Source organism: Juglans regia, chromosome 5 (genome assembly GCF_001411555.2).
Source record: "Juglans regia cultivar Chandler chromosome 5, Walnut 2.0, whole genome shotgun sequence".
Taxonomy (NCBI): Eukaryota; Viridiplantae; Streptophyta; class Magnoliopsida; order Fagales; family Juglandaceae; genus Juglans; species Juglans regia.
This window is the reverse complement of record NC_049905.1, coordinates 6,015,767-6,035,791: the sequence shown is the minus strand read 5'-3', so window position 1 is coordinate 6,035,791 and position 20,025 is coordinate 6,015,767. Positions and strand designations below refer to the sequence as shown.

General features: G+C 36.2%; 1 protein-coding gene across 1 annotated transcript; it reads left to right on the top strand.

The window, feature by feature from the left end:
- The first annotated feature begins 217 nt into the window (after nt 1-217).
- On the top strand, nt 218-11,337 carry LOC108983920 (protein NUCLEAR FUSION DEFECTIVE 4-like). Its single transcript, XM_018955712.2, has 6 exons — nt 218-339; nt 5,009-5,254; nt 5,562-5,918; nt 6,353-6,515; nt 9,047-10,260; nt 10,887-11,337. Exons 1-6 carry the CDS (start codon nt 218-220, stop codon nt 11,335-11,337), a joined length of 2,553 nt encoding a protein of 850 aa, XP_018811257.2.
- Nucleotides 11,338-20,025: the final 8,688 nt, after the last annotated feature.

Sequence of the window (20,025 nt, the reverse complement as noted above, 5' to 3'; positions counted from 1 at the left end):
CGGTGACTTGACCTCCTTGGGAGGCTGCGTTTTCTATGAGATGGTTGGGTGAAACCGTGAAGGTGCAGGTTGGCTTTTGGCCGTGCGTGGACAAGTCTCTTGCCGTGCAATCCGCTTGCTTAGCGTCTCACGTGGTGCTACCCATGGTGATGATCTTCCTTTGCTGGCCGTGGGTGGTGCACTGCAGAAGTGCAGGGTAGTGTTTTCAGCCTAGGTGATGGCTGTTTACGGTGGAAGGATGGGCAACGGTTTATACGTGAAGATGGAGGTTGGCGTCGAACTAGGAGGGCTGGGTGGTTCTTGCGGCTGGTTGCAGCGATATAGGGCAGTTTTCCAAAGGTATAAGATGAAAATGTATATTTATATGGGTGATTTCTGTGATAGAAAATAGTGGGCGGCTGCTGAAAACCCTAGATGCGAAGATCACGTATGTGCATGGCACCAAACATGGAACGTCAAGTGGTTCCTGGCTTCATGGGCTTGGTTGAAAGCTCACGGGTTGGGCTTGGGACCAAAATGGGTTGGGCTCAAAAGAAAAATAAAATACACTCAAACAAGCCCAGTTCGAAATAGAAAAATCCAACAAAAGAAAAAGGCACAATAAAAATAAATAAAAGCCAATTAAAAACACTGCAACTCAATATTAATAAAATAAAATAATTAAAGTCCAACAATAAAACTATTCATTAAAGCAAAGAGTAAATTTAAATGCCAACACTGATTAATATCAAGAAAGCACATCAAAATAAATTTCACAACTTAAAAATTATAAAATAAATCTAACTAAAAATCCGATAAATTTTAAAACAAAAAAAAAAAAAACAATATTTAAATTAATTAAAAATAATCTTCCACAAAAAGATAAATACGCTAAAATGCGTAATATTACAATATATATATATATATATATATATATATATATATATATATCTCTCTCTCTATGCAAAGCGATTTTGAGTACGATCTCCTGATTCAAAGCTCATGCGCCGAACTTTTCTTTTCTTATTCCCCTCCTCTTTGACATCAATGATCTCACATTTGCCACCCCTTAACTTCCAAGTACCCAACAATTAGTTCCAAAGAATTGGACAGCAACATGTAGTACTCCAATTATATATATAGGGCAATTTCAGTTGAAGTACTAATGATCTCAGTCTAACAGTGTTAATTTGCTGCGTACCCTAACGGCCTAACTTTTGACCTCTCTCAAATTAATTCTCTCATGTTTTCCATTTTAATTAAAGAAACACTATATATATAAACTGTATATGTGTACATGACGAAGGATCGATATATATATATGAGGAGTACTGACTCTGGAAAATGATCATAGTCTATATATATAACTTAACTTATTAATAGAGATCAAAAGTACTGATATAATTGCATGCATGCTAGCTAGGTATATATATATATATATATATATATATATATATATACACACATATATACTAGATTCATGAATACCAACCAATAAAATTTGACCTTACCTCCTTTTAGTTTTAAATATTCATGCATGCATGCAGATCATCCCTTGTTGGATTGGTATCTTATTTTAAATTAATATTCCTTAGGATAACTGTTTAATCATGCGTACGTACGTACTACTGTTCCCCTTTCTTTTGGGTCTTTAGATCGATCTTGATCAAGATGACCCGAAAGTCAAGGAGAATGGTGGACAGTCCATGCATATGTGTGACCAACAGTTGTATTTGAATTATTGAATTGAGATCATATTGTTTATACGTGCTCAAATTGTCTAAATGCAATGCGCGCACACACACAGACATATATATATGTTTCTTCTTAAAATCAGACCATTCAATCTCTTGATTAGACTATTGGAAAAGATTATATTGATCCGGATAAAAAAAATAAACATACTACGTACAAAAGTCAAGGAGTAAGAAACATGGGCGGCAAAGAAATAAAAACCATTTCAAACATTATGCATAATTTTTACATTCTTTTTGTGGTATAATAAAGTAAGATAAAGTGTTGGAGAAGGGTACGTACTTGAAGATCGTTTGGTACGTCTTGATTTTTAGTAAACAAGTTGCATGCATGCATGCATGGCAATCCGATCCAATCATGCAATTAAGAACGTTGACTTGGACTAAATCATCCTCAAATGACAAATATTACTTGCACGTTATATATATACACACACATACATACTAGGAAATAGTTACGGGTGCGTTAGTTTCTGGATGCACTTGACATAATGATTTAAATAATTAAAAAAAAAAAGCAAAAAAGTCAGTAGCTTATTTGACTAGGAAAAGAAAATACAAGGTTAAAAAAAGACAAAAAATCAAGATTAAAAAAAAAATCTAAATTTCAGCAATATATTTACGTCCACGGGGCTATTAAGGGCTTTTTGATAAAATATGACCATTCATTAAATTCTATAAGGAAGTTACACGTCAAATGATCAGGAGTCTTAAAGACCTTTTGGTAAAATATGATCCTTCATTAAATTCTTCAAGGGAGCTAAACGTCAAATGGTCAAATGTTTTAAGGGTTTTTTGGTAAAACAGGACTTAACGGAAAAACAAGAAAAATTAACAGAAAAATAACAAAATTTATTATTCATAATTAGATAGCCACTTATTATAATATGTGTCAGGAGCGTATTGTCCGTTAAGTCAAAGGGTACGTGTTAGATAGCCGTGCAGGTACGTTCTATGTTAGTGCTTATTACACTCGATTGAAATGCTAATTAGAGATGAATTGGTTAATTACAAAACAGTTCCTCTGTGTTCTTGTGGTGCTGTGAATATATTGAATTCTTATGTTCAACAAGAGCGTATTTTACAGTTATTTATGGGACTTAATGAATCTTTTGCTTCAGCTAGGGCTCAGATTTTGTTGATGGAGCTATTGGACACCGATTAACAAGGTTTTTTCTCTTGTTCTTCAGGAAGAGAACCAGAGAGAAATTTATGTTACTCCTCTTCTTGCTGATGCTCATGCTTTTGTTGCTAACTCTGATACTTCAAGATTTGTAAAATCTTTTTCTAAAAAAGATCGACCAGTTTGTAAATATTGTGGACTAACTGGTCATGTTGTTGAGAAATGTTACAAATTACATGGTTTTCCTCCGGGATACAAGCAAAAGTCGTGGCAAAAATCCATGCTAATCAAGTTATCCTCAGTGATAATTCTTCAGCAGCATCTCCAATCTCTTTGACTGATGCCCAATATCAGCAATTATTGTCTATGCTCAATCCACAACATAAATCTGATGATTTTAGCCATGTGGTGAATGTTGTAGCTTCTTCTTTTCATTCTTTTTCTGGTATTGTCTCATCTAAACATTCTATCTTTAGTTCCAATAGACATATTTCATTTAATCCTTCTAATTCTAGTTGGATACTTGATACGGGGGCTACAGACCATATTGTCTCCTCAATTGATTCTTTTACATATGTCACTCTTGTTCTTAACACTTCTGTCAAATTTCCTAATGGTCAATGCGTTCCTGTTACACATATTGACACTATATATCTTTCTAAACATCTTGTTCTTAAATATATTCTTTGTGTACCTACATTTACCTTTAAATTGATTTCAATTAGTAAACTCACCAAATCTCTCACTTGTTGCCTTTTTTCTTTTGACCTTTGCTTAATTCAGGACTTGACCACCTCAAGGTTGATTGGAGTGGGTAGACAATAAGGATGACTTTATATCTTGCAACAACCGAGGACTTTTCTTAACCCTCAATTGCCATCATGTATTCACAATAAACATTGTAATAACAATGGTACTTTGTTATCAAATGTTTGTTTTGCTTCCTCTAAATGGTCATTGTTTCACCTTTGACATAATCGATTAGGACATCCATCTGTTTCAAGAATGTCTTTCTTGAATAAAATTGTGCCTAATTTTGTTGTGAGTGATGACCCTTGCATTGTTTGTCCACTAGCCAAACAAAGAAAGCTACATTTTTCAAATAATAATAACATCTCTAAATCACCTTTTGACCTTGTGCATTGTGATATTTGAGGTCCCTTTTCAATCCCTACTATTGAAGGTTACATATTTTTTAACAATTGTTGATGATTGCACTAGGACTACTTGGATTTATCTTTTCAAGCATAAGTTTGAAGTTTCTTCTTTAATTCAAACATTCTTTAAGATGATCAAAACTCAATTTAGTACAAAGATTAAAAAAAAAAATTCATACTGACCATAGTACTAAATTCTTTTTATCTTCATATCTTATCTCCAAAGGAGTCATACACCAACATAGTTGTGTTGAAACTCCACAACAAAACTTTATTGTGGAGAGGAAATACCAGCATATTCTAAATATAGCTCGGACATTATTGTTCCAATCCCATTTGCCTCTCAAATTTTGGGGTGATGCTATTTTAACAGATTACCTTCTCCTATCACCAAAAATAAATATCCTATTGAAATTCTCTATAATGCTTCCCCTTCATATGAACATTTGAGAAGTTTTGGTTGCTTATGCTTTGCCTCTACCTTACAAAAGGTCTAGAACCAAGTTTGATCCGAGAGCTAGGGTTTGTATTTTTCTTGGTTACCCTTTTGGTACCAAGGGTTACAAGTTGTATGATCTCAAGACAAATCGAGTTTTTGTTTGAAGACATGTTATCTTTCATGAACATGTTTTCCCTTTTCATTCTTCTTATTCTGATTTGTCTTCTTATTCTCCATCAATTCCTCTTCCAATTCCCTTTCAGTCTTCCGATATGTTTAATGTGCCTTAAACAGTACCTAGTGATTCTTCCATTGTTTCTGATTCACATAATACTTTACCATCCCAAACTCTTGTAACAAATAATCCTTCACCTTTGCCACCAAGAAGATCCACTAGAATCGGAGGAGCTCCTGGTTATTTACAGCATTACTATTGTAATTCCTATACTACACACTCTGAATCAGTTTCTCCAACAAGTTCTACCTCTCATTCTCTCCCTTCTTTAGTGAAATATGATATCTCCAATTTTGTTTCTTATGATCAATTGTCTTCTAGTCATAAATCATTTGGTTTTGCTATTTCTGCTGATACTGAACCTGAATTCTATCATCAAGTAGCCAAACACTCTCATTTTAGAGATGATATTGCTACTGAGATTGCTGCTTTAGAACTTAATAATACTTGGATTGTTGTCAATCTACCTCCTGGTAAACAATCCATAGGCTGTAAATGGGTTTATAAGATCAAGTATCGTTCTGATGGTTCTGTGGAGAGGTACAAAGCAAGCCTTGTGGTAAAAGGGTATACTCAAACAGAAGGTTTAGACTATTCTGAAACCTTTTCCCATGTTGTCAAAATGACTACTATCAGAACTTTATTAGCAATTGCTGCTGTTAAAAATTGACATCTTATTCAACTTGATGTCAACAATGCTTTTTTGCATGGTGATCTTTTGGAGGAAGTATATATGAAGTTAACTCTTGGTTTTCATATTGAAGGGGGGTCACAAGTGTGCAAGCTAAATAAGTCCCTTTATGGTCTCAAACAAGCCTCTCGACAGTGATTCTCTAAATTTTCTACTACTCTTCTTGATTTGGGATTTCTGTAGTCCAGATCTGATTATTGATTGTTTACTAGTTTATGTTAATGATATTTTGATAGCTTTACTAGTCTATGTTGATGATATTTTGATAGCTAGTAGTGATTTGGAAGTTGTAAATTCTTTGAAATCCTTACTTGATGCTAAATTAAAGCTCAAGGATCTTGGTTCCCTAAAGTATTTTCTTGGTTTAGAGGTGGCCAAATCACCCAGTGGCATTTCACTGTGTCAGCGAAAATATGCTCTAGAAATTTTACAAGATGTTGGTTTTTTAGCATGTAAACCAGTATCGTTCTTTATTGAGCAAAATTTGATGCTTAGTAAAGATGATGGTGACTTGTTGCCAGACCCTACAGTGTTTCGGAGGTTAATTGGTAGGCTTCTCTACCTTACCATTACAAGACCAAATCTGTCTTACTTAGTTTAGAGACTTAGTCAATTTATGGATCGACCTAGATTACCTCATTTGAATGCAGCTCACAAGATTTTACAATATGTTAAAAGTGCTCTTGGTCTTGGTCTATTTTTTCAGCTCAAAATTCACTAACAATCAAGGCTTTTGTAGATTCAGACTGAGCTTCTTGTGCTAACAACAGAAAACCTATCACTGGTTTTTGTGTTTTTCTTGGTGATTCATTGATCTCTTTGAAAACTAAGAAACAACAAACTATTTCTTGCTCTTTACCTGAGGCTGAATATGGAGCCATGGCATCCACTACTTGTGAAATAGTTTGGCTTCTAACTCTTCTATCTGATTTTCATGTTTCTCATTCTCATAGTGCTCAACATTTTTGTGACAGTCAAGCTGCTTTACACGTCGCTGTCAATCCAGTCTTCCATGAACGGACTAAGCACATAGAGTTAGACTGTCATTTCATACGGGACAAAATGCAAGCTGGAGTCATCAAAAGATTTCATCTTTCTTCCCAGCATCAACTTGAAGATGTTCTTACCAAGCCCCTAGTTGGCTCTCAACAATTTCAGTTTTTAATCACCAAGATGGCCGGAGTTCATTCCATTTACTCTCCATCTTAAAGGGCGTATTAAGATGTAAAATAGTTTTTACACGTGTACTTGTATTTTTTATTTTATACTTTATATTTCATTTGTATTTTACTTTACATTTCATTTGTATTTCATCTGTATTATTGTTTAGGCTGATTTATTTAGCTTAGTATAAATACTCGTATGAGTTTTATTTTTAGATTTTTGGACATTTGGACAGTTTCGGGATTATTCAATACAAGAAGCTTCTAGTTTTTCATTCTTGATTATATGTACGTACGTAGTACCTAGATGAGGTAGTATTTTCATATATAGCCCATGCCACTTGTGACTTCTCCAAACACATTCCTTCGGTAAAGGGATTTCAATACGTCAACATCGCAAAAATGTACGTAACAGTTGAAATGTGCATGCATGCGCAACATAATTTCAACATAAGTATAATACTATAGTAACTGATCGAAGGGCTAGCTAGTATTAACGTTAACCCAAGGTCACCAGGTTGACCCGTTGATTAGATGGTGACGTCCCCGCGGAAAGCAATTCATCAAACTGTCGGTATATCGTGCTCGATCAGGCTGCCATCTTTAAGGAAAGTATGGAGGTGAGTTTCTTTAAACTCGCCTGGCCGCTAACTAGTTTCCTCGATCAGCAGATGGGAACCTACCTAATATATATATTTTGAGAAGTGTTGGATATACATGAGTACGTACTACTAATTAGAAGCGACTCGATTATGTAATACATTTGATTTAATTACTTTACAATAATAATAAAAATATTTATAATCAAGTCACGCCAATTTTCTGCTACCTACGTTGAAGTATATGCATGGCCACAACCTTTCGGCGGGCCGGCAAGCTTGCCTTCAATTTGGTAGCTAGCTAGGAGGGTGCACGCGGCAGTACTAGATCAGGGTAAAGCGTGTACTAGAGTTTGCTCTCCACGGAATATAGAATGCTTTTAAGTAATATTATTGCAGTCCCCCACGTTGAAGGTAATTAGATTATGCATGCAAAATAAATTAATATAAGCTGATATCATAATGACCCGCTTATTTTAGCCATGTTTGGAGCTGGTTCATACATACATACATACATACATACAAATCAGATTGAATAACTCATTACGGGAATAGCATCCAATACGCCTGTTATAAATTTGAATATTGTCCAATAACCAACTTGATCAAACAACTTTACAAACTAAAGCAAGACAAGATAAACAATGAGTTCGGCCTCATGTTCGACTTGATGTTTCAGATGCATGGTATATATAATATGCATCATGTACGGTGCCCTCATGTTCGAGTATATTCTGGATGACCATAAATAATAATAAATTGCTTTGCCATATAATGCAAGAACCCAGCTGAAAAGGAAGCTATATATTATGATTTATATATGAGTTAGTTTATATACAGTTTGTATTTAGAGACTACACGTTCATACAAGGTCTTTACAGTACTAGTTATGTTTAAGAAAAAATTAAAATTACAATAATATTCTTTTTAAAATGATGATTTTTTCTCTTTTACTTTCATTTATCAATGTGATTGATCTCCTAATCAGAACTATAAATAGAATTTCTCTTTATATATAGATAGAGCAATCGATTATTGGACACAATCTTGATAGCACCCATCATCGTCTTCTCTTCCAGAAAAAATAGATTCATGCCCATCGAATGATGAAAATTTTAGTTCCTATTGGCCTTGCTCTATTTTCAAAACACTATATATACATGAGATTACTCTCGCCTTCCAAATACCAATTATATAATCATGCATGCGGCCTTGTCCCTTAAAATTTATCATTTCTTTTTTAAAAAAGAAAAAAATCGCAAGAGATATATCTAGTTATGAAATAGAAGCTAGGCAGCAGCCAGACTCGTCCTGGAGCTTTGTTGCCGGAGAAGTTTAGTACTGCGTACAGTTGTCTGTCAGACCCAAGAATTTCAATCTGAGGTTTAAACAGGTAGAGTGGTAGACTCATTTTCAAAGTGGACCCTTTGTATCGATATCTCAGTTATCTGGATTGCCCCCACATGGAGTTAGCTAGCTCACGAATGAGGTCATGCATATTAAGGAAACTACGACATCATTTTAAGGTAACCAATTAAGCAGATTGCATTCTCTCTCGAACGGTACGTTGCATGCAATATTGTATCGGCATAATTTATCTCTGATACTGTGCACAGCTAGGTTTTAAGGGAAACCGGTTTTTCAAGAGAGTGTGGACACCCCTTCAAGACTCTCACACTCTATAGTACAAAAAAATCATTAATGATCTTAAGGTGGTGGTCACAGCCACATTGTGTGTTGTGTCATTCTCAGTTGCCAGCATTTCATGTGACTCTCCCGGTCTCCCCCAAAACTCCGGCCTGTCCCTCTCTAAAATCCTAAAACGTCAGGTGACCACCCCAAACCTTATAAATGATAGCAGTGAGGATCAAAGGATTTCGCAATTCCAAACTTCCATCGATCCTAGCTTGTCATGTCTTCGAGAACTCTCCAATGGCTAAGCCTTGTGGGCATTATATGGCTTCAGTCCATAAATGGGACAAACTCAAACTTTCCAGCTTATTCATCTCAAATCAAGAACCTTCTTTCCATTTCCCAAGTGCAACTCAACAACCTTGCCTTTGCCTCAGATGCAGGAAAACTCTTAGGTTGGCTTTCTGGCATAGCAGTTGTTTACCTACCACTTTGGCTGGTTCTCATCATTGGTTCTTCCCTAGGGTTGCTTGGTTATGGTTTGCAATATCTTTTCCTTTCAAACCAGATTTCTCTGTCATACGGGCATATTTTCGTGCTCACTGTTGTGGCAGGAAATAGTATTTGCTGGATCAACACCGTTTGCTACGTTGTTGCCATACGAAATTTCACATCTGATCACCAGATTGCGATCGGATTAACAACTAGCTACCTAGGGCTAAGTGCAAAAATTTACACAGATACTGTAAATGCTGCCTTTTCTTATTCACCAATTGAGAGAGCTAAAGCCTATCTCCTTCTCAGCTCTATCCTACCCGTTATAGTTAGTGTTATAGCTGCACCACTGGCCAGAGAAGTTGAAGTTGGAAGGCCAAGAAACATGGCAGTTGCGTTCATAGCCATGTTTGTGATAACAATGGCAACTGGGGTCTATTCTGTGATCAGCAGTTTGAAGTCGATATCAGGTAAATTATCGCCATTGGGTCATGCAATTGGTACCGGTGCGTTCTTATTGGCCCCTCTAGCAATTCCAGTTGCAGAGAAAATTATAGAAGTAGTCAGAAAATGCAATGTAAATATTGAAAAAAAAATGTATCATTTTACTAGAGAAGATAACATTGAAGGTGCGGAAAGAATGGAGATTGAAGTACAAGATAAGAGAGGGGAAGTAGCCGGTGAAGTTCATCAAGAGAGTGAAGGTGCAGAAACAATGGAGATCAGTGGGGTAAAAGAGAGTGGAGATCAAGGCGGTGATGTTCGTGTTAAAGAGGAGATTGGAGTGAAGGTGATGCTGAAGAGATTGGAGTTCTGGTTATATTTTTTCGTCTACTTTTTTGGTGCAACACTTGGTTTGGTGTTTTTGAACAACTTGGGACAAATAGCCGAGTCTCGTGGGTACTCAGGGACGTCTTCTTTGGTCTCTTTGTCTTCTTCTTTTGGGTTCTTTGGCCGTCTCATGCCGTCCCTTGTGGACTATTACTTCTCAAGGTAACTCTCTCTTTCATCTTCAGACAAATTAATATATTACTTTTGATCCATTTCTTAGAGAAATATAATAATCAAGATGTTCATATTTTTACTATATACTTCAAGTAATTAATTGGAGAAATCTTATACCAGATATTTTAATGTCACCTCATCATGTATTTATTGCAAATAATATATGTATTCAATTAAGAAGAACTGATCTAAACCAACTTTCTTCCTGTAGAAATTACTAGGGGTGCTAGCATGGTGAGGGACGGGGGCACCCCCTCCCCGCATCATGCAGGGGGTGCGGTTTCAACCCTGCACCCCACTCCCGGGAGGCGGGGGTGGAGCCCCTATCCCCGATAGCAGGGTTGAAACCGTACCTTGTCTCGCCCCCGCTCAATCCAGTGATTTACTAGATTTATAATTTTTTTTTAGATCCAAATTATAATATAATATAATATTTTTTTTATTATTTTTGGGACGGTGCGGAGCTGAGTGCGGGACGGGACCCCCGTTATGGGTCCTTCTTGCAGGGCGGGGTAGTAGGGGACAGGCCCCCACTGCCCACCCCTAGAAACTACAAAAGCTCAGCAATTCTGACGTGGTTTTTAACGTTGATGATTTTGGCTTGAATTGTCCAGGACCAAGCGTACGATATCAAAACCAGCTTCAATTGTAGCATTAATGGCTCCAACAGCTGGAGCTTTCTTCTTGCTTGTCAGCAAGACCAACCTCTCTCTCCAGGTCAGCACTGCCATTATAGGAGTGTGTTGTGGAGCAATCACTTCGGTCACCGTATCCACAACCACCGAGTTGTTTGGGACAAAACAATTCTCAGTGAATCATAACGTGGTGGTTGTAAATATCCCAATAGGATCCTTTCTGTTTGGTTACTTGGCAGCCATTCTTTGCAGCAAGGAAGGAAAAGGAGATAATGGGAAATGCATGGGAGTGGAATGCTACAGAAACACTTTCATCATCTGGGGTTCCCTTTGTTTTCTTGGAACTTTTCTTGCTTTAATTCTATACGCTCGAACTAGAAAGTTGTATTTGCAAAACGTACCAGCTGTTTTGAATGTCAATGTTGCATGACAAACAATGACATATAATTATACTCATATATAATAGTTAAATGCAATAACACACGAAATATATATATACGGCTATGGATTTTGCTCATGGCCTATGATGACTAAATGTTTACTTTAATTCGAACAGACTTGATTTCCATTCATTGATCTTCTCTCATGGGAATTCCGCATCATTCGGATCTGAAAAATGTTCATGCCCTTTAAGCTACCCATAAATCCTACGAGATTTATATATGCTACCCATACATGAGTACTTTTGGACAAAATACTGAAAATAGACCTATACGAATATTTTAATGTTGTATCTATTAATTTTTCTCTGCATTGAACCATCCAATACGGTTGAGAAATTGAAGAAGCCTCATGAATTGCTTTAAATGGGCTACCCTTACTATCTATATTGCCATTGCCCTATTGCTTGGGAAAGTTAAGCTTCGAAGAAATATGATGAAGGCATGCATGCATTCACCCATCCCCATATTTCTCATAATAAAAGTATATTCTTCCACAATCTTAGAGATATTTATTTATTCATTTTTGTGCTCAATAGTTTCTTTAAAAAAAATAAAATGAAGCATATATATATACGTATCCATATATGGTATCTATATATAAGTAATGTTAGATACAGTTATGGAGTGTGCATGCGCCCGCACAATCTTTTTGAAAAGAAAAATTCTATACATAAGTCTCATACTCCTGCAGACCACTTAAAAATTGTGAATTTATTCTTTTACCCTCATGTTTCATGAAACATGAAACAAGAAACATGAGGGTAAAAGAATAAATTCACATATTTTTAAGTGGTCTGCAGAGTGTGAGACTTATATGTAGTACAACTCTTTTGAAAAAGAGTGGAGTCCAGAACTATTAAAAAATTAATTTTTTTCATGTGAATCCCGTATTTACTCACTTTTACAAAAAGAATTGTATGGCATTTATGTATTCCGTGACTGCAAATATACTTTCTCCTCATATATAATACCATAAAAGTTATTGTACTTGGACAAAAGATGGAGAAAATATCTACTTTTTTAAATTGTGTCCTTTATTATAACTAGGATAAAGAAAATGACAACTCGCCTCAATAAGTTCCACATATCTTCCCAAATCACAACAAAACAACCAAAAATCAGCAAGTATTCTCAAAGAATCAGCAAAGTTGGGTAAAATTTGCAATGGCAGTAATGTTCAACATTATTATACCTAAGCCAATATGTCATTGCTTTTATCGATGGTGCAGGATTTCATGAAGGGCAGCCTTTCACCTTCAGTTCAGAGCTTGAGTCAAGAAGAAACACCTCCAAGTCGGTTTCAGCCCTTTTAACTCTGAATATCAAGTCCTTCTACTCCGCACCCTTGTAGCCTTCCCACGACCCATCCTACGCAAGCATCTGTACGTATGATAATGTCTCCCAAATTATAGTTTTTTTTTTCAAATAAATATATATTTTTGCTGAACCAAACAGAGAGAGAGAGAGATAGAAGATCAGAGAGACTAACATCGTGATGGTGCATCGAAATCAGAGGTTTTCCAGTGGCATCGAGGAGTACTAGCTTATTAGCAGAGGATTTGGAAGACGTATGGTTGACCCTGAAAACGATGCCACCGAAGGCGTCGGTGAACCCCAGATCGCCAAGGGAAAGAACACGATGTTTCTTGGAAACGAAGAGATCGACCGGGATCAGGGAGTTCGTCGGGTACTCGGGACTGAGATTGGCCATGAGTTGGAGGTGATATCCCTAGATACTCATCTCTTCTCTTCTCAGCTTGGGTCAGACAGAGAAAGAAAGAAATGGAAACCCAGAATTTATTCTATTAGTTGGAAGGTGCCGATAAAGAAATTTATCTACAAACAAAGAGACAGAGAATCATATGCAACTGCAGCGTACTTCGTTGGAAGGAAATGTCTTTGGGCAGGTGGGGCAACGGACTTCGTTGGAAATGTCCTGGGGCATTTGGGAGTGGGAACAAAGAAAAAGTTGAAGGATTGTCAAATCTATTATCCGTCATCTAAACCAAGTTTATCTCTCTTATCAAAGATTTGTTGACCAATTCTTACTCATGAAGACGTTCGTGAGTGGGAGTCTATCATCTTAAGAGTCCTTTAAGTGGTCAAACACTCCTCCATCAATTTAAATTGATCCCATGAAAATAGGATCACGTGGGACACGTAAACCCGAAATTTGATGGGAATTTCGGCTATAAATACATGTGTTTGGTCCCCAAACTCACTCACTCAATTCCCTTCGGTAATACACCATCTAAATAGAGTAGAGAAGAGTTTGGAAGAGACAAACACAGTGAAAACTGAAACTTTTACAGTGAATTGCATCAATGGCTGGAGGTAAGATTTCTTGGCATTAAACCCTTTAATTCTCATTTCTAAAGTGTTATTCCGCATTAGATAATTTTATTTAAGTCTAACAGTTGGTATCAGAGCATTAAAATCCTCTGTCTTGATGTTTAAATTCAAAAACCCGAGTTCCTCTGTTTTTGGCCGTGACTTGGAAATTTTTTTTGGGTTTTGATTTTTGGACATTTTTTATTTGAAAGAAGTTTAGAAATCATAAAGAAATATTTTTTCTAAGCTTTATGTGATTAAAAACATGATTTTTGACGTGAAAAAACAATGTAAAAAGCGAAATTCGCGCTGCGTCTGGAGGTTGAAGACGACGCGAACGACATGTCGTTTTCAGGCTTGTTGAAAACGATATGTCGTTTACAGCAGCTTTTGTTTCATTCAGTTTTGCTAAACGACAGGTCGTTTTCAACTTTGATGAAAACGACATGTCGTTTAGCATAAGGTTCTCTATTCCCGTATAATACTAAACGACACGTCGTTTTCAACTTAATGAAAACGACATGTCGTTTTGTTTCGGAGCCCGTTCAGTATGTAATGACAAAAACGACACGTCGTTTTTCAATTGATGAAAACGACATGTCGTTTTATTCAGTAGTCGTTTATCAAGCCTGAAGGTAAACGACATGTCGTTTTTGAGTTTCAGTAAAACGACATGTCGTTTAGAGGCTGTTTGTGTTTTTAGAAATGGGCAAAACGACACGTCGTTTTTTCTTCTAGAAAAACGACATGTCGTTTACTTGGTGCAGAAAAAAAAAATTCCCTTTTTAAATGACTTGAATAGTGGGTTTTTGGGTCTAAGGACCATTGTGCTTATAATTTTTTTATTTTTAATTATATGCAATGAGGATATTTGTTTATTATGCTCATATTTAGTTTGCATGAATTGATTAATTTTTTTTACTTTTTACATGCAATTTTTGATGAGTATATAGTTTAGAGCATGAGATTAAATGTTATGCATAATATTATAATCTAGATTGTGCAATATTTATGCTTATTATGAATCTTTTGTGCATAGTTATAACATGTGAGTATTAGTTAAAATTATGTAATTCATAATATTAAGCTAGTCTTATGCAATTTAAATGTCTAGTGATCCATATAGTTTTATGTTAATTAGATAATAGCCACAGCATCTTTAATTAAGTAAAATTATAATGATTGATTAGGATCACATAAGGAATATTAGACATTAATTGTAATTAATTATACATAAATATAATAAATTTTATCCCACAGGAATTTTTATTATATTTATATTATTAATTAGGATAAAATATCAAGTTATTCATAAATTACCCACAGGAATTATGAATGAAATAAATAATTTGATAGTTTTATCATAAAAGTCTACGATAGAATACATATCAAATTCATAATATACCCTTTAGAATTATGAATTAAGTAATTATATTGATAAAATTCTATCATATAGATTAATTGGATCTACTGGTATTAAAATTTAGCCCACAGGCAATTTTATGTCATTAGATTCAATTTGGCATGATTTACATTGGTAAAACATGAATATTTATTTAGGCCTCAATTTTAACATAAACATGTAATCTATATGCAGTTTCACAACCTACAAATTTCTCTGATATTCGTTATGATATCTCTGAACTTAAGGGAGATAACTATAAGGTCTGAAAGGAGAGAATTCTTCTTCATTTAGGGTGGATGGACATAGATTATGCTATTAGGAAAGACGAACCACCAGCTGTAACTGATACCAGTAATGCAGCAGACATCGCACTTTATGAGCGATGGGAGCGATCTAATCGCCTAAGGCATGATGTTCATTAAGACTAGAATATCAGCTGGTATTCGTGGTTCTGTCGATCAGAATGAAAAGGTCCGAGACTTGCTAAAAGCCATTGATGAACAATTTGTCACTTCAGACAAGGCTCTAGCAAGCACCCTAATTATGAAGTTCTCATCCCTAAGACTCACCAGTGTGAAAGGTGTGCGTGAGCACATCATGCAAATGAGGGACAATATGGCTCAATTGAAGAAACTCGAGGTTGAAATGTCGGAGTCCTTCCTAGTGCACTACATCCTGAACACACTCCCGCATCAATATGGACCCTTCAAAATCTCTAACAACACACATAAGGATAAATGGTCAATTAATGAACTCATGACCATGTGTGTTCAAGAGGAAGGGAGACTGATGATGGAACAGGGTGAAAGTGCAATGCTGGCAACGCATGGAAATGGCAAATATCAAGCCAAACTGAAGGGAAAAGGCAAAATACCTCCCCAAGGTGGTATTAAGAAAGATTCCAAGTGTTTCTTCTGTAAAAAGAAGGGACACATGAAGAATGAATGCTCCAAATTCCAGAAATGGCTTGCAGACAAAGGTAATTCGACCTCACTTATTTGTTATGAATCTAATATGGTTAATGTCAATATTAACACATGGTGGATTGATTCTGGATTAACAATCCACATTTCGAATTCCTTGCAGGGTTTGCAAAACCTAAGGAAGCCAGTGGGAAGTGAGCGAAGCATCTTATCAGGAACCAAGATGGGCTTGCATGTGAAAGCTGTTGGAACTTGCTATTTAATTTTATCTAGTGGTTTTGTTTTAAAGTTGGAGAAGACCTTTTATGTTCCAAGTTTTTCTAGAAACTTGATTTCAGTTTCAAGACTAGTACCTTTTGAATATTCCTTTAATTTTTCAAATTCATCATTCAGTTTATTTTATAAATCTGATTGTGTTGGGAATGGTACTTTGTCTGATGGTCTTTACTGCATTAATTTACAAAATAATACCACTTATGATTCAATGCATGTTCACACTGGCATTAAAAGATGTGTTATTAATGAGAATTACTCTAAATTATGGCATCGGAGATTAGGCCATATCTCCATAGATAGGATTAAAAGATTAGTAAATGAATGGGTACTTAATACTCTGGATTTTACTGATTTTGAGACTTGTGTGGACTGCATAAAGGGAAAGCAGACCAACAAGTCAAAGAATGGTGCCAATAGAAGTTCAGACATATTAGAGATCATACATACTGATATATGTAGTCCAGACATGGACTCATATGGTCAGAAATACTTCATCTCTTTTATAGATGATTACTCACGATATATGTATCTCTACATGCTTCATAACAAGAACGAAGCATTAGATGCCTTTAAAATCTTTAAGGGTGAAGTAGAGAAACAATGCGGTAAACAAATTAAAATCGTGAGATCAGATAGAGGTGGAGAATATTATGGTAAATACACTGAGAATGGACAAGCACCTGGGCCATTTGCAAAGTTTCTTCAAGAGCATGGGATTGTTGCCCAATACACCATACCTGGTTCACCGGACCAGAATGGTGTAGCAGAAAGAAGAAACCGAACATTATTGGACATGGTGCGGAGTATGCTTAGCAGCTCCAATCTTCCTAAATCATTGTGGGCTGAAACACTTAAGACGGCAGTGTATATATTAAACCGAGTTCCAACCAAGGCTGTTTCTAAAACGCCATTTGAATTATGGAAAGGTTGGAAACCGAGTTTGCGACATATGCGCGTTTGGGGATGCCCGTCTGAGGTGAGAATTTATAATCCACAAGAGAAGAAACTAGACCCAAGGACCATTAGTGGGTATTTCATTGGATATGCTGAAAGGTCTAAAGGTTATAGATTTTATTGTCCATCTCACAGTACTAGGATTGTGGAATCAAGAAATGCAAAGTTTCTTGAGAATGACTTGATCAGTGGGAGCGATCAAACCAGGAACATAGTTTCTGAGAATGATCATTCAGAATCTCAACCTTCCACTTCAAGTGATAGATTTGTTATTGTTTACAACACCCCTCAAGTACCAACTGGTGTTGAACTACCAATCATTGATGTTCCACAAGTTGCTGACGACACTCTAGTAGATCTGGTAGTTCAAGAGTTGCCAACAACTTTTGAACAACAAGTTGAACCACATACTACTTCTCAGGAAGATGATGGTGCAACATTAAGAAGATCTGTTAGAGCAAGAAGATCAGCAATTCCTAGTGATTATGTTGTGTATCTGCAAGAATCTGACTATAACATTGGAGCCGAAAATGATCCCGAGTTATTTTCACAAGCCATGAGTTGCAAAGAATTAGAATTATGGTACAATGCCATGAAGGAAGAGATGAATTCCATGAAGAGTAACGAAGTCTGGGATCTTGTTGAGTTGCCTAATGGTGTAAAAGCCATTGGATGTAAATGGGTCTTTAAAACCAAAAGAGACTCATTAGGCAACATTGAGAGATACAAGGCAATATTCATTGCTAAGAGATTCACTCAGAAAGAAGGAATCGATTACACGGAGACTTTCTCTCCTGTATCTAAGAAAGATTCCTTGCGTGTTATTTTGGCATTAGTAGCCTATTTTGACTTAGAATTGTAACAAATGGATGTGAAAACAGCATTTCTCAATGGAGATCTAGAGGAGGAGGTTTACATGAAACAGCCTGAAGGATTCCCCTCTAGTGATGGTGAGCAATTGGTTTGCAAGCTTAAGAAATCCATATACGGTTTAAAACAAGCATCTCGCCAATGGTATTTGAAATTCCATAATGTAATTTCTTCATTCGGTTTTGTAGAAAACGTTATGGATCAATGTATATACCAGAAGGTCAGTGGGAGTAAAATATGTTTTCTTGTTTTATATGTGGATGACATTTTGCTAGCAACTAATGATAAGGGTTTGCTGCATGAAGTGAAACAATTCCTCTCTAAAAATTTTGATATGAAGGATATGGGTGAGGCATCTTATGTCATTGGCATTAAGATCCATAGAGACAGATTTCGAGGCATCTTGGGTCTGTCTCAGGAAACCTATATTAATAAATTTTTGGAGAGATATCGGATGAAGGATTGTTCACCAAGTGTAGCTCCCATTATGAAGGGTGATAGGTTCAATTTGAATCAATGCCCAAAGAACGACCTTGAAAGAGAACAAATGAAGAACATTCCATATGCTTCTGCTGTCGGAAGCCTAATGTATGCTCAGGTCTGTACAAGACCTGACATTGCATTTGCTGTGGGAATGTTGGGACGATATCAGAGTAATCCAGGTTTAGACCACTGGAGAGCTGCAAAGAAAGTAATGAGGTACCTTCAAGGGACCAAAGAATACATGCTTATGTATAGACGAACGGACAATCTGGAAGTAATTGGCTACTCAGATTCTGACTTTGCTGGCTGTGTTGATTCACGCAAATCAACATCAGGATACATATTTTTGATGGCCGGTGGAGCTATATCATGGAGGAGTGCCAAGCAGACTTTGACTGCCACTTCTACTATGGAAGCCGAGTTCGTCTCTTGTTTTGAGGCTACTTCACATGGTGTATGGCTTAAGAGTTTCATTTCTGGGCTTAGAATTATGGATTCAATCTCTAGGCCATTGAGAATGTATTGCGACAATTCTGCCGCTGTTTTTATGGCTATGAACAACAAAAGTGGGAGTCGGAGTAAACACATCGACATTAAATATTTAGCCATAAGGGAACGTGTTAAAGAAAATAAAGTGGTCATTGAGCACGTAAGCACTGAACTAATGATCGCTGATCCTTTAACTAAGGGCATGCCACCGTTGAAATTCAAGGATCATATAGTGAATATGGGACTTAGTTCCATTATGTAGTTTTTCATTGTATGAACAATGTTATTTTTAATGAAATTATTAATCATTTTGATGTTCTTTTCTCATATTAATGTGCACTTTAATTTATTTTTGAGAAAATTTATCTATATTGGACCAAGAATAAACATAAGGTTTATTCATTAAGAAATTGTTCCCACATAAATTGTAAAGAATGAATACATAGTAATACATGGAAGGTAATACTCGTCATTAGAGGACCTATCGCCATGATTCATGTATTTATTACTTAAATGAAGATTATTGATGGGTTTAAGATCAGGAGTGTTGACCAAGTGGGAGAATGTTGACCGATTCTTACTCATGAAGACGTTCGTGAGTGGGAGTCTATCATCTTAAGAGTCCTTTAAGTGGTCAAACACTCCTCCATCAATTTAAATTGATCCCATGAAAATAGGATCACGTGGGACACGTAAATCCGAAATTTGATGGGAATTTCGGCTATAAATACATGTGTTTGGTCCCCAAACTCACTCACTCAATTCCCTTCGGTAATACACCATCTAAATAGAGTAGAGAAGAGTTTGGAAGAGCCAAACACAGTGAAAACTGAAACTTTTACAGTGAATTGCATCAATGGCTGGAGGTAAGATTTCTTGACATTAAACCCTTTAATTCTCATTTCTAAAGTGTTATTCCGCATTAGAGAATTTTATTCCGCATC

Excerpts from the sequence above, each read along its gene's own strand:
- LOC108983920 (XM_018955712.2), top strand. The coding sequence starts at position 218 with ATGGCTGTTTACGGTGGAAGGATGGGCAACGGTTTATACGTGAAGATG. Across the intron at positions 340-5,008 it reads TATAGGGCAGTTTTCCAAAG|TCATAAATCATTTGGTTTTG; the intron begins GTATAAGATGAA and ends ATTGTCTTCTAG. Across the intron at positions 5,919-6,352 it reads GACCCTACAGTGTTTCGGAG|TCAAGCTGCTTTACACGTCG; the intron begins GTTAATTGGTAG and ends TTTTTGTGACAG.